The sequence below is a fragment of the Sorex araneus genome, chromosome 4 (genome assembly GCF_027595985.1).
Source record: "Sorex araneus isolate mSorAra2 chromosome 4, mSorAra2.pri, whole genome shotgun sequence".
In the NCBI taxonomy this organism is placed as follows: domain Eukaryota; kingdom Metazoa; phylum Chordata; class Mammalia; order Eulipotyphla; family Soricidae; genus Sorex; species Sorex araneus.
This window is the reverse complement of record NC_073305.1, coordinates 185,777,963-185,793,481: the sequence shown is the minus strand read 5'-3', so window position 1 is coordinate 185,793,481 and position 15,519 is coordinate 185,777,963. Positions and strand designations below refer to the sequence as shown.

General features: G+C 45.6%; 1 protein-coding gene across 1 annotated transcript in view; it reads right to left on the bottom strand.

Moving 5' to 3' along the window:
* The window catches only part of WTAP (WT1 associated protein), a 37,618-nt gene that overhangs the window by 1,642 nt on the left and 20,457 nt on the right, over positions 1 to 15,519 (bottom strand). The window contains exons 6-7 of the mRNA XM_055135069.1: positions 11,680 to 11,858; positions 2,802 to 2,956 (exon numbers count right to left, since the gene is read on the bottom strand). Coding sequence (XP_054991044.1) covers positions 2,802 to 2,956; positions 11,680 to 11,858 — 334 coding nt within the window. The remainder of the gene's footprint in view (positions 1 to 2,801; positions 2,957 to 11,679; positions 11,859 to 15,519) is intronic.

The following is a 15,519-nucleotide window of genomic DNA, read 5'->3' as shown; positions in this document are numbered from 1 at the left end:
GTGCAAACATCAAGCAACGAGCAGTGCACCAGGAGAAACCCATATATAACACCTGTGTTATATATGTTATGTGTTATATATGGGTTAACTCCAAAACCAAGAAAATAAAGTCCCAAAGTGAGGTGTGCTTTTGGCTGACGGCAGATTAAAATGTGAGTGGTTGGGGCTGGAGCAATAGCACAGTGGGTAGGGTGTTTGCCTTGCACGCGGCCGACCTGGGTTCGAATCCCAGAATCCTATATGGTCCCCCGAGCACCGCCAGGAGTACTTCTTGAGTGCATGGGCCAGGAGTAACCCCTGTGCACTGCCGGTTGTGACCCAAAAACAAACAAACAAAACAAACATTAAAAAAAAAAAAAGTGAGGGGCTGAAGACAGAGCAACGGGCTGAGTGCATGCCAAGAAGGCTTTGCATGAGGGATCCCTGCCACAGCAAAGTACTCCAGCACTGGCGGCAGTGATTGTGCATTCTGCCAGACGTGGTCCCCCAAACAGATAAATGTGCAAAAGGAATGAACTGAACCATCTAATAAGGTACAACTGAACAAGCCCACAAGACCCATGCCTTTCAGCTCCCTGTGCAGGCACAGGGCTGCACTGTGGGGTTCCGCTCTAACAACCCCCAGACGGCTTTGCTGACATCAAGGAAAAGCAAAAACCAGTTAAGTGTCTTGAGAGCTGATACACCGCACAGGAGATCTCTGGCACACACTCGTCTTCAGCTGAATCCCAACTACTGCAAAGAACGCTCAGGGGACCAAAGCACAAGCACAATGCTGCTGCCGCGCCAGCCGTGGCTCTCATTTTAAAAAGTAAGAACGGTTACAAATTGGTAAATATACAGTAAGTTGTAAAAAGACTTTAGGGGCCGGAGGAATAGGGATCTGAAAATAGCTACTATGTTTATGAAAAGTTAAGAACTTCCCACATGTTTAGGAGGTAGTTTCTGTTTTGTGTTTTCACAAAACACAGTCCCCAACAGTGTCAGGCTCAGAAAGCAAGCTGGGGGCCTGAGAAAGAGTAAAGCTGCAGGGCGGATTCCTGAGCGCAGAGGAGGAGTAAGTCCAGAGCAGGAGAGAAAGAGCGAGAGAGGGAGGGAAAGATAGATGTCCCAAAAAGCCCCCCCCCCCCTCCTGGAAAGACACACCTCTCACTTCTTTTGGTTTTGCAGGCCCCAGCAGCCTGCTCAGAGCTCTCTTGGCTCTGGGCAGAACCGAGCTAGGGCACAAACCAAAGATGGCCATGTGTGAGGCATGTGCCAAACCTCTGGACTCTATCTTTTCAGCCCTGAAAAGGTATTTTAAAAGATCTACTTTAAAAAAAAGGGGGGGGAGAGGGGAGGATTGATTTATTGATATCTGCAATTTTTAATTATAGACATTCTCAAAAAATATTTTGTTGATTTTGGTGTCACACTCAGCAGCACTTAGGGGTAAGGGCAATCAGGGATGAAACTCAAGATTGCAGCAAGCTTTCAGCCCTTTGAGGTGCCTTCCCAGACCCGTCTCTCCCCCCCCCCCCCCCCCCCGTTTTGACTGGATGTTTCCCCTGCTGCTCTTTTCCCCACAAACAGCACTGATGAAGTCACAATTAGCCGCAGGTGGGCAGCAGCGAATAAAGTTGTTTCAAGAATTTAAATGTTTCGGGGCTGGAGCAATAGCACAGCGGGTAGTTGCCTTGCATGCGGCCGACCCGGGTTCGATTCCCAGCATCCCTTATGGTCCCCTGAGCACCACCAGGGCTAATTCCTGAGTGCAGAGCCAGGAAGAACCCCTGTGCATTGCCAGGTGTGACCCAAAAAGAAAAAAAAGAAAGTTTCTCTTATTCACTGAATGGGCCCTTACTATGCATGTCCAATTGTGTGCACTTACACACACGTATCTGTATCTTCATTTGGGGGCACACCTGCAGTCTTGAGGGTCACTCTTGGCAGTGCTCAGGAGACAGGTAGTACAGGGGATAGAACAGGGTTGCCTGCATGCAAGGCAAATGCCTTAACCCTTGCTTTTAGTTTTGTTTGGTTTGGGGGTCACACCCAGTGTGGCTCAGGTCTTACCCCTGGTTGTGCAGTCAGGAATCTTTCTTGCAGTGCTTGTGGAACCATCTGGAGTGGCAGGGATTGAACCCATGATGGCTGCAGGAATAGCAAGTGCCTTATGCACTGTACTATCTTTTTTTTTTTTTTCTTTTTGGGTCACACCCAGCGATGCACAGGGGTTACTCCTGGCTCTGCACTCAGGAATTACCCCTGGCCGTGCTCAGGGGACCATATGGGATGCTGGGATTTGAACCCGGGTCGGCCACGTGCAAGGCAAATGCCCTACCCACTGTGCTATCTCTCCAGCTCCACACTGTACTATCTTTAATTCCATTTCTAAACTGCTGGAAATGGCCAAATACTTTGAAGATTTGAATTTGTAGCTCTACAAATTCCATAATGCCAAGATAGCCTGCCTTTATTTTGGGGGTGGGGGGTGGCTCTGTGCTGGGGGGTTAGAGGGTAGATCCCAGTGGCAAGGTGCCAGTGACTGAACCCCACTTCCTTCTTATGAGCCCACTGGGTTACTGCTGCAGACCCCAGCCTTTCTCAGTTCACCAAATTCCACACTGGGGGTGGGGGAGAGGGGGGATATAAAACAAAACTAAAAAAAAATCTACACAGGAAATTATCAGAACAGGGATTGACAACTAGAAACACTAACAATTGGCAGCGATTAGCATGTACAGAATCTAATCTCTAGTATTCACGCCTGGCATGTTAAAGCCAGTGCAAGGTTAACCAACTTCCAGAAGACCCCTTACCATCCTGACTGCTTTTAAGCTCCTCACTATATTTCTTCTGTAAAGCCAACTCTGCTTCAAGTTGTGCAATACGTCCCTGGGACAGCTGCCTTCCAAGCTCTTGGTTCTCCTGGATAAGCATTCGACACTTCGCCATTAACTTTTTGCCCGTTTGGCTGCAAAGGAAAGAGCCACTCATCATAAAGTGAAGACAAAATTCCCTACAAGCGTTATGCTGCGGTTATTACAGTGACAGAAATGAACACACAGGCAATGCAACTATTTCACAGAAGATAGCGCCCTATAATTCCTATCTTCTTTCCCGGAACACGTAGTCTTCCTTCTGCATTTCAGTCTTTCACCAATATAGGAGCAAACATAAATCCTAAATAAAAAATACCCAAATGGCCATTTCCCTCTGTATTACACTAGTAAAGAGTCTAAAATATACATTCATGCATACTATTTGTAGTAAAAGTCAGTTAATTAACACACCTCAGATATACCAACATTAATAAAATATTAAGGCATACAGCTTTAATGGAACAGAAGTTTCTGTGAAGTCAAATGCAGTATTAATTGCAAATACAAACTTCATGATGATCTATTCGGATTTGGCACTGACTTAGGACAAGTATTTTTTAAAAAAAAAAAGGGAAGGGGGAAGGCCAATTGGAAGAGACACAGTGAAGAGTAGTGGAAGCTTTGGTGGTAATGGGGTCCAATAATTTTGTACATAAATAACATCAATTTAAAAACTATTTAGGGGCTGGAGCGAGGGCGTTTGCCTTGCACGCGGCTGACCCAGGTTCGATTCCCAGCATCCCATATGGTCCCCTGAGCACGGCCAGGGGTAATTCCTGAGTACAGAGCCAGGAGTGACCCCTGAGCATAGCTGAGTGTGACCCAGAAAGCAATAAATAAATAAAATCTATCTTAACATCCTAGAGAATAATAAAAATTTACGAGTTTGGTCAAGAGAGATCATATAGGGGTTAAGGCACTTGCCTTCCATCCCGCAGACCCTGGTTTGAATCCTAGGCACAAATATGGTCAAGAACTACCAGAGGGGGCTGGAGCGACAGCATAGCGGGTAGGGCGTTTGCCTTGCACGCGGCCGACCCGGGTTCAAATCCCAGCATCCCGTATGGTCCCCCGAGCACCGCCAGGAGTAATTCCTGAGTGCAGAGCCAGGAGTAACCCCTGTGCATCGCCGGGTGTGACCCCCCGCCCCAAAAAAGAACTACCAGAGGTCACTCTTGAGGAGAGACAGGAATTCCTGAGTTTCTGGGCAGCACCAGATGTGGCCCCAAATCAAAAACATTAAACTTCCGGGTACGGGACAGATAGTACCGGGGTTAAGGAGCTTGTCCTGCATGTGGCTGTCCCTGGTTTGATCTCTCAGCACTGCATGGTCAGTCACTCTGGGGGTGGGAGAGGGAGCCACAGCTAGTGATGCTGGGGGTGGAGGCTGACACCGGGGTCAGCTGTATGCAAGGCAAACACCCACCCTGCACATGATTCTCTCTGGTCCATGCATGGTCAGTAGTGACCTCCAAGCACAGAGCTGGGAGCAGACCCTGAGGGTGTGACTGGCCAAAAAAATATGGGGCTAAGAATTTATAAAAAATTATTCTTAGGATGAAAAATGACTAGCTTAGCACAGTGGGCAGGGCATTTGCCTTGCACGCAGCCGACCCGGGTTCAATTCCTCCATCCCTCTCAAGAGAGCCTGGCAAGCTACCGAGAATATCCTGGCCACACAGCAGAGCCTGGCGAGCTCTCCGTGGCATATTTGATATGCCAAATACAGTAATAACAAGTCTCACAATGGAGACGTTACTGGTGCCCGCTTGAGCAAATCGATGAGCAACAGGATGACAGTGCTACAATGCTACTTATAAAAATATAAGACCTGGGGCTGGACCGATAGTATAGCAGGTAAGGCATTTGCCTTGCACACAGCCGACTTCGGTTTGATTCCCAGCATCCCATATGGTCCCCTGAGCACCTCCAAGAGTAATTCCTGAGTGCAAAGCCAGGAGTAACCCCTGTGCATTACTGGGTGTGACCCAAAAAGAAGAAGAAAAAAAGGAAGACCTAAAGGTCATTGAAACAGGGGTCTGGTGCAAGAGTACAGTGGGTAGAGCATTTGCCTTGCACGCGGCCGACCCTGGTTCAATTCCCAGCATCCCATATGGTCCCCCAAGCACTGCCAGGAGGAATTTGAGTGCACAAGCCAGGAGTAACCCCTGAGCATCGCCGAGTGTGACCCAAAAAGAAAAAAAAAAGGCTATTGAAACAGTGTCAGATAATACTGGAGCTAGTATGGGGCTAAACTGCAGCCTTCCACGTGACCACACGTGGAACCCGAGCACTCAAGACTGATCCTGTAGCACAGAGCCAGGAGGAAGTGCCGAGTGGCCCAAACACCCTCCTCCCAAATTTATATATACACGTGTGTGTATAAAGAGTACACACATACAGAGATAAATTGCTAATATGTAATCTAAAACCCAGATGAATAATAATAATATCAGCAAAAATTTTGTAGGCAAAAAATGTGTTTAATTCTTGGGCATAGAGCTAGGGCTTACTCATAACACAAAACAAAAAGCAATTCCCTAAACCCAAAACTTTACCCCTTTTTCTTTAGCCTCAGCACAGTAACAGAAAAGAGACCACTCTTTTTTTCCCCCTCAGGAATCACTCCTGGCATTGTAGAGTGAGGTGTGCAGATTCTTTTTTTTTGGGGGGGAGGTCACACTCAGCAATGCTCAGGGGTTACTCCTGGCTCTGCACTCAGGAATTACTCCTGGCGGTGCTCAGGGGACCCTACGGGATGCTGGGAATCGAACCCAGGTTGGCTGCGTGCAAGGCAAACGCCCTACCCACTGTGCAATCACTCCAGCCACCAATTCTTGAAGTTCACCAAGATCTTATTGGATAAAACATGTTTGGTGGCCAGAGAGATAGTATAGTGGGTAGAACGCTTGCCTTGCATGCACGACCTGGGTTTGATCCTCACATCTTCCCCTGAGCACCACCAGCAGTTATAACTCCTGAGTACTCTGGGGTGTCCCGCCCTCAAACAAAAACAAAAAGGTTTTAGCTAACACTGTTTTTGGAGGTCACACTTGGTCCCAGAATGCACTTTATCTTATTAGGCCTTATAACTGCCCAATCACAGTACTAGGAATACAAACCAAAGTCTCACTCGCATACAAGAAATATTCCTTCTTAGGTCTGGAGCGATAGCACAGCGGGTAGGGCGTTTGCCTTGCACACGGCCAACCCGGGTTTGAATCCCAGCATCCCATATGGTCCCCTGAGCACTGCCAGGAGTGATTCCTGAGTGCAGAGCCAGGAGTAACCCCTGTGCATCTCCGGGTGTGACCCAAAAAGAAGAAAAAAAAAAAAGAGAAAAGAAATATACCTTCTTAAGGGGAGAAAAAATTGTGTGTGTGGAGGATTTTGGTCACACACAGCAATGCAGTATTACTCCTGGCGATGCTTGGGGTACACTATTGGATACCGAGATTGAACAGGGGTCAGCTGTGTGCAAGGCAAGGGCCCTACCCCATTGCATTATTACTCTGACCCCCAGGGAGGGGGAAAATATATAATTTTATTTATTTTTGTTTTTGGGTCACACCCAGCGATGCACAGGGGTTACTCCTGGCTCTTCACTCAGGAATTACCCCTGGTGGTGCTCAGGGGACCATATGGGATGCTGGGATTCAAACCAGGGTTGGCCGCGTGCAAGGCAAACGCCCTACCCGCTGTGCTATCACTCCAGCCCCCTAATATATATAATTTTAAAAAATGTACAGTGTGTGTGTGTGTCTGGGGCGGGGGGCACATCTGGTGATGCTCAGGAGTTAATCCTGACAACTCAGGAATTACTTCTGGTAGTGCTTGGGGGGCCATATGGGATACTGGAGATTGACCCTAGGTCTGCTGTGTGCGAGGCAAATAAATGCCCCACCTGCTGTACTACTGCTCCGGAACCCAAGAAATATATCCTTGCCAGAGCTAAAACCCTTGCCCAGAACTTTTAAAGCAGAGCAACTATGGAAATGGAATTTCATTCTTTCCCTTAGTGGGGCTTTTATTAGGGGTGTGCTCAAGGGTTATTCCTGGCTCAGCAGTCATTCTTGGGGGGATCGTATGTGGCACCGGGGATGCAACTCAGGCCCCTCTGCATCCCTACCCGTTGAGCTATATGTAGCACCTATCCTAGTCTGTGGTAGAGTAAAACCTGGTTTACCACTGCTCAAAGGAGCCCTGGTTTCACAACAGCCTTGAGTTAGTACCTGGAAAGGCTTATTCTTCTGGAGGCAGAAATCGAGTCAGGGTCTCACACGTCAGCATGGACCCCACTACTCAACTCACGCCTGGACCAAGAGTGTCTTTATATGGTGCCTAGTAAGCTGGCAATTCTACCACTAGTCATTGGTACTGTGATTTCAGACAGTCCCATTGCATGTTAGTACCCTCTGACTTCAGCCTCCACTGAGTACTAATTCTCCAGCCTTTTTACATGTTTCCCCTCATAATGTTTTCTTACAAATTATGAAGTACTGGTGCTGATCAACGAACATGAAAACACTTTTATGGGAATCCGACACATTAGAGGCTACAACAAAGTTGGGCCACACTCATCGATGCTCATGTCTTACTCCTTTCTCTGTGCTAGGGCCCAAACCTAGGTCAGAAGTGCGTGAGGAAGTGCGCTACCCTCTGCACTAACCTCCAGAAGGTCAGAGCTTTTTGCCTAAGCACCTGTCCTAGGAGAACCCCATCGTTTCAGAGACTAGTAGTGACGCACAGTTTGTGTTGTGTTCATCACACCAAGAAACTGGGGCCAGAGCGAGCACAGCAGATAGTGGCTTGCCACGCGCAAGACTGACCCAGGTCCAATCCCTGGCATCTCACATGACTCCCCGAGCATCGCTGGGGGTGGCTCATAAACCTAAAACTAACATGAGAACCAAACTGAGGATCAGGGCTAGAGCAACAGGACAGCAGGGCGCTTACCTTGCACACGGCAGACATAGGTTCCATCCTGATACCCCAAACGGTGCCAGAACCCGCCAGGAGTGACTCCCAAGTGCAGAGCCAGGAGTAAGTCCTGAACAGTGCTGGGTGTGGCCCGGAAACAAAAACAACAACACACCAACACCCCCTCCCCCACCCACACATCAACTGAGGGCCTCCTCAGCTCAAAGGGTTGGAGTCCACGATTTACTTTATGCAGTAACCCTGGCGGCTCCCCACCACTGCAGGACACCCCAGGAGGAGTAGACCCAGGCACCACCAGGCATGACCCTAAAAATGGAGGGGGGCGGGTAATTCGAAGTAATATCTTTACAAAATCAATAAATTACATTTATACGTCCCGCAGCCACACCTGGTGGTACTAAGAGCTTACTCATGGCTCTGTGCTCAGGGCTTACTCTTAGGGGGACTCAGGGCCCATACACAGTGCCGGGGATCAAGTTCAATAGAGCAGCCTACATGAGTCTTTCTTACTGTCCTCTATCTCTGATCCCTAAAATAATTCTTTTTTTGTTTTCTTTGGGTCACACTTGGCGATGTTCAGAGATTACTCCTGGCTCTGCACTCAGGAACCACTCCTAGAAATGCTCAGGGAACCATATGGGATACCAGGGATCGAACTCAAGTTGGCCGCGTGCAAGGCAACGCCCTGCCCGCTGTACTATTGCTCTGGCCCCCAAAAATAATACTTAATAATAAGAATTAAAATCTTAAAGTTACATTAGAAAACTGTCCAAGACACTTATTAGGGGCTGAGGAGACGGTGCAGTGGGTAAGGTGCTTGCCTTCACCCAGGCTGGGTCCCCAGCATTCCATATAGTCCTCTGAGTCCCGGCAGGATTAAGTCCTGAGCATCACTGGGCGTGGCCCCCAAACAAAAAGAAGACAATTTTTTTTTCTTTTTGGGTCACACCCAGCGATGCTCAGGGGTTACTCCTGGCTTTGCACTCAGGAATTACTCCTGGCGGTGCTTAGGGGACCATATGGGATGCCGGGGATCGAACCCGGGTCGGCCGCATGCAAGGCAAACACCCTACCCGCTGTGCTATCGCTCCGGCCCCCGACAATTAAAAAAAAAAAAAAGTGTGTATCAGGCTGTAACCGGGGGAGGGCACACCTAATAATACAGTGCACAGGGGTCAACTCCTGGTGGGCTGGTACGACCATATGAAATGCCAGAGATGGAACCTGGTCAGCCACATGCAAGGTAAGCACCCTATTCACTGTGCTATGGTTCCGAACCTGGAGAGAACAGATTCTTATACCTCAAAACACTAAAATGAATATACATGTCACACAAAGTAGGTGACTCTGGTAATCTTTCTCCCTCAAAACTGAAACTGAGAATACCAACATGAAAAAAAAAATGCAGTCCACACTGATTTAGTCCATGTTACTGAGCTGTTTCAATTTAATGAAGTATTTGTAGTGCTGGATATACTCTTACTTCTGTTTTCTGGGCCATCCCTTGCCATGCTCAGGAGACCACATGGGGTGCCAGAGATAGAACCCGGGCCGGCTGTGTGAAAGGCACCCTACCCTCTGTATTATCTCTGGCTCCCTACAGCTTTCTTTCTTCTTTTTAAATAGAACAAAATTTAATTATGTCACGATTCTTTAATACAGTGGAAATAATTTTAACCATTAAAACATCTACATGCAGTAGAAAATCCAAAGGAGGCATGATCACATTTTTTTAGAGAAGAACCATACATATAAACACGGATTCTATGCACAGAGCAATGATCGCGCTACCCAAGAGAACGGCACTCACTGCTCCCAGGCAGGGAGGAGCGCGCGAGCGCGTTCATGGGCCACTCTCCGCATCCTGTTTCCACCATTGCTCCAGACTTCCAATTTTATGAAAGTGTATCTTAAATTTAAAAGATGTTAAACAATAAAATCCCACAGACCTCTGGGATTACCTAAATGGCAAAGATGTTATATATAACTGATATATGTATTAATACATTTTATAACCTTTTTAAAACCTAAAAATAGGTCACTTCTATCTTTAATGGCATCATATAAAATTATTTCAAGACTTTTGACAGGTTTCATTACTTACCCTCCAACACCCAAAAACTGTGAGAATTTTAGAAGCAAATGTCTTGTTGAAAGTCACAAAAACCACTTCTTTAACCCACCCTCGGCCCCACATCAGTTCCCTAAAGCACAAACATACAAGATACTTACAATTGATTTGAACGATTAAGAGAGAACTTAAGTCACCCTTGTTAAAACTGCACTTAACCGTTGGGACAATCTGGAACATTTATCTTCCACTCATCTTAGACTCCATTATCACCAAGCGAAAATTCAAATTGGTGACTTACAGAATGATCTGACGAAAAAAATTCACCTCCAGGACTGGATGGAAGCATGAAGAAAATGCCTCATTTATCTAAATGATCAAATGAATTTGCTAGAAATGATCACTATACCTTTGTTTGTAATTCAAATACAAAATGGCTCACTTAGGCCAGCCCACAGTCTCGAGTCACTCTACTCCCCAGTCTTCAGCAGGCACCCGTGAAGCTGTCCCACATTAATTTCTACTGCAATATCCTGGGACATAGTGTCAAAAAGTAACAAGTGTCAAGTGTCCTTGTCTTTTATACCAGCTGGAAAAAAAATAGGTCTTTAAAAAATGAGACACAGAGCCTTTTCCTTCTCTTGAAGAGCACAGCAACAATGTTTCCAAACTGAATCTGCTCTCCATAGCCCCCCAAACCAAAATATTAAAAGTACAACAAAATCATCATAGTATTCCTTGAACTTAAAAAAAAAAACAACTATTTCAAGGCACATTTAATTTAATATCAAGAGTGCAGTACAAAAGGCCAAATACAATGAAGGAACACATTCCCCCATGAACACCAACGACAATGCTCTTTCCACATGTGCCTGTTGAACGGAACGGGGATTAATAAATTCCACTACTGAAAAATAACGCAGTGAGTCCCACCACAGCCAATATCCTTATACAATCTACTTGTGAAATGAATGTTTTTAATGCTTCAAACAGTTTAAACCTGATTTGATACCACACCTTCATATTTGTACAGTCCTCGATATGATTATCTACAGTTTTCGCAACCATTCAAAGAACAAACCATTGATTAAAAACCACATTGATTTAAGGCTCCATCAAGTAATAGAGAGCCCCAAAGGAGATGGTTAAATAAATGAACTATTTGTACTGACATCTATTGTTTGATTCTCTCACGACTCTTAAGTTAGTTCTTAGCAAATAAACCTTTAGAGGCAAAATTCACCCCAATTGAGTTTTGACCCAGAAGTCCACCAACAATCACGAAGTCCACAGTCTTATCGGCAAAGCTGATAAGCAGTGTCTCTAAGTCACTATGCTCAACAGTAAGAGCGATGCATTTTCCGTTTTTACATTTTACTGCAATTTTACATGTTCAATTCAGGATTTTAAATCTCTAGGTTTTCATTCCTCCAAACTGTCTGAAGACACAGTGTGCCACAGACTTAAGACTTCTGTTTCTCCCTGTATTTTCTTCAAACAGAAACTGTTCTCTCAAGTGTCTACATGTTCTAGAAGGGGAATTTTTCGGAGGAGGCCACTTCTTCGGAATAGTCCGACGCCATCAGGCCTCTGAAGCAAGGGGAGGGGGAGAGGAAAGAGCTGAAACACAAGGTTCATCTGGTAAGTGCACATTAACCATTACAAGCTGGACAGTAAGGAATGTGGCTTTTTTTGGCTCAAAAAGTCTGAGTCTTGGTGTGGAAACGAGTACTCGGCTGTCCCACACAGTGTTCTCGAAGTGGGACTGTCAGGGAAGTCTTGACTGGGGATATGATTGTTTACCTATCAGGCGTAAACTTCCAGGCACTCAGTTCATTTTGAGCTTGTTCCAGTTTGTCTTTAGTCTGTTCCAGTTCGCCTTTCATTTTTAGGAAAAACAAGTTGATCGCTGGGTCTACCATAGTCGATCTCAGTTGAGCAACACTGGGCTGCTGGACTTGCTTGAGGTACTGGATCTGAGTCTGTGCAAACAAAAACAACAATTACTACCTAATCAAAGGGGTAAATGAAGAGAGAGTTTGGCGAAGTAACCCCAGAGCCCATTGCCAGTTGGATTTATAATAGGGTGTTTGCCTTGAACGAGGCCAACCCGGGTTTGATTCCTCTGTCCCTCTCGGGAAAGCCCGGCAAGCTCCCTGTGGCGTATTTGATGTGCCAAAATAGTAACAACAAGTCTCACAATGGAGATGTTACTGGTGCCCGCTCGAGTAAATGGATGAGCAATAGGATGACAGTGATACAGTGATATTAAGAACCACACCCCCACCACCTTAAAATCCTTTGGGAAAAAATATAGGAATTACAAATAACTTAAGGTTATTCAAATTTCATACTTGGAGTCTTTAAAGAAAGTGATTACATACTACTCTGCAACAGAGTCCAAACCAAACAAAGCCCTAATGTCAGAGTACTGAACATGCTGACAACCACAGGGAAAAACTTGTCTATTATTAATCATAGGGTCAGAGAGATGGCACGGCCAGTGTGGCGCTTGTCCTGCATGCTGTCATGCTGGGTCAGTCACTGGCCCCACACATGGTCCCTTAAGCAGTCAGGGATGACCCCTAAGCCTGAAGGAAGCCAGGACCACCACTGGTGATGCCAAAAGCAAACAAAACAAATGAGAAAACCAGTGGATTCTTAAATTTACTAGTTCAATCTTACGCTCAAGGAAATAATTCTATGCACAGGTCCCCTGGAAGCATATCTGTTACTTAAAACCACAATGCTACTTCAGAATTTAAAAAAATACACTACTTCTAAGAGTTGGTATTAAAGTTTTAGAAGCAACAAATACCAAAATAATGTCTATAATCTTTTTCTTTAAATACCTCTGAGTTGATCAGATCAGAATCACAAAGTCTGATGCTGGAAGGTGACTGACCTAGTTCACCTTGCTTATTTTGACAAGATTAAATATAATGGTTCAAGGATACAGGTAGTTCAATGGCAGAATGACTGCAATCTTGCAGCTGTTGCTCCCAATAAAGGGCATTTCCACCATACCAGATCCCTCTACTTACACACGGAACCTTCCATTTCCACTTCAGCTGTACTATTACTAGCACACCAAAAATAAACTTCTAAAACATGAAATACAGTTTATTAGCATCAAGCGCACCACTTTCTGGGACAGAAGAGAGCACAGCAGATAGGGTATTTGCCTTACACAGGTGGCCAGTCTGGGTTCAATGCCCGATAGCCAATATGGTCCCCTGAGCCTGCCAGGAGTCAACCCTGAGTCAGGAGTAAGCCCCAGTACTGCCAAGTATGGCACCCAAATAAAAAATAAATGCATTAGGGCTAAAGTGATAGCACAGCGGGGAGGGCATTTGCCTTGCATGGGCTGACCTGGGTTCGATTCCCAGCATCCCATATGGTCCCCTGAGCACTGCCAGGAGTAATTCCTGAGTGCAGAGCCAGAAGTAACCCCTGTGCATTGCCAGGTGTGACCCAAAAAAGAAAAGAAAAAAAAAAAAAGCATCACTTTCTTCACACTACACACAAAGTGTTAAATAAGACTAAAAGCTGACATAAGTAACTAATCTACAAAACTTTACAGAGGAGAAAATTCCAAATAATAATGGTGGGACTGGTGTCGAAATTGAATATAATCAAAGTAGACAGTAACATGGAAATTTTCTGCCACACAGGTAGGGGCAGGGATGGGATGGGATGGGGGGGATACTGGGGTTTTTGGTGGTGAAGGGATGGGTGTTTGATCATTGTATGACCGAGACTCAAACATGAAAGCTTTGTAACTGTTCTCACGGTGATTCAATAAATAAATTAAAACAACAAAAAAATCGTTACAGAACAAGACACAAATATACTAGATGAGAATACAGAGTTTCTATTTTAATGAGCAAAACACGATTTACTTAATTTAGGGATTGTTTTTGAATTATATCAAGTGATGCTCAGGGACCACATGTGCTGCCGGATATAGAGCCCAGTTTGGTCACATACAAGGCAGCGCCCTACCTGCTGTACAGTCCCTTTGGCCCATGGTTAGTGTTCATTCCCTGTACCACCACACACAAAAAAGTGAGGACAAGATAAATGAGTCAAACAACAGGCTTAAGCAGTACAAATTACACAGTAAGAAAATACTTCTTCAGCAATCAAGCTACTAAAACAAGCCTATGAGCAATTCATTAAATCTTTTAACTTCATGGGCCAGAGAGATAGAAGGTAAGGCCTGGGTTCAATCGCTGGTGTCCCGTATGGTCCCCTGAGCCCTGTAAGGAGTGATCTTGAGGATAGAGCCAGGAGTAACCCCGCTGGTGTTACTTTGGTGTTACTAACCAAAAACAAATATAAAACATGACCTTGGACTTTCTTTCTTTATAAGAAAGACCAGAGAGGGACACTGGATACTTTCTGACAAGCTTAAGACTCTGGGGGCCAGAATGATCCGGAGGGCGGAGGGCGGAGGGCGCTTGCCTGGCATGTAGCTAACTCAGGCTCGATCCCCAGCTTCCCATATGGTCCCCTGAGCACTGCTGGGAGTGATTCCTGAGTGCAGAGCCAGGAGTAAACTCTAAGCACCATCGGGTATGGCTCATAAAACCACCCCCACAAGACTCTGGGATTATCTCCAACAGCAGACCTTTGTGATCAAATTCAGCAATCAAAATGCCACCTTTTTCCTCAACAGAATTTATGCAGCCATGACTGGAGGGAGGCTATGAGGTTGTTGGCCTTTTTTTTTTTTTTGCTTTTTGGGTCACACCTGGCGATGCACAGGGGTTATTCCTGGCTCTGCTCAGGGGACCATATGGGATGCTGGGAATCAAACCCAGGTTGACCGAATACAAGGCAAATGCTCTACCCGCTGTGCTATCGCTCCAGCCCCCAGTTGTTGGCCATTTTTAATCAGATCGTCAAATAGTAGAATGTGGCTGTGAGCTTCGACCTTTACTTTTCCAGCTTAAGTGTCTGCATGGGAATCATCTCCAAAAGGTTGCCCTGGTCTGGAGACAGTTCAACAGGTTCAGCAGACTTGGGAGGTCAGGGTTTGTCCCCAACTTACATTCCCCTGAACACCAGCAGCAGCAGTGGCCCCAAGTACAGAAATGGATACATCCCTGAGCACTGCCAGATGTGGGACCCCCAAGAAAATGAGACAGGCTGGCACATGGGTTTTCTTCTACTGTTGTCATGCCCCTTCTTTCCATGGATTTTTTTTTGGGGGGGTGGTCCCACATCACCCTTGTTATCATGCCACTTCTGATCTCTTCAGTTGCTACACAGATCCTGAGTAGTACAGACTAAGACATTTAGCCATCCCAGCAGTGTCATGGTCTCTAATTAAAAATTTTTTACTTAAGGACATTTTAAAAAAATTTTAAAAAAATTTTAGGACTATCAACCTAAATTTTACATTAGTAAACTTTTAGCTCAAAGTGTGTCATAACAAATTGTATACTTATATTTAATATATATATTTTGCTTGGGTCAGTGATGCACAGAGGTTACTCCTGGCTCATGCACTCAAGAATTAATCCTGGTGATGCTCGGGGGACCATATGGGATGCTGGGAATCGAACCCAGGCCGGTTGCATGCAAGGCAAACGCCCTACCAGCTCTGCTATCACTCCAGCCCCCTTATATTTAATA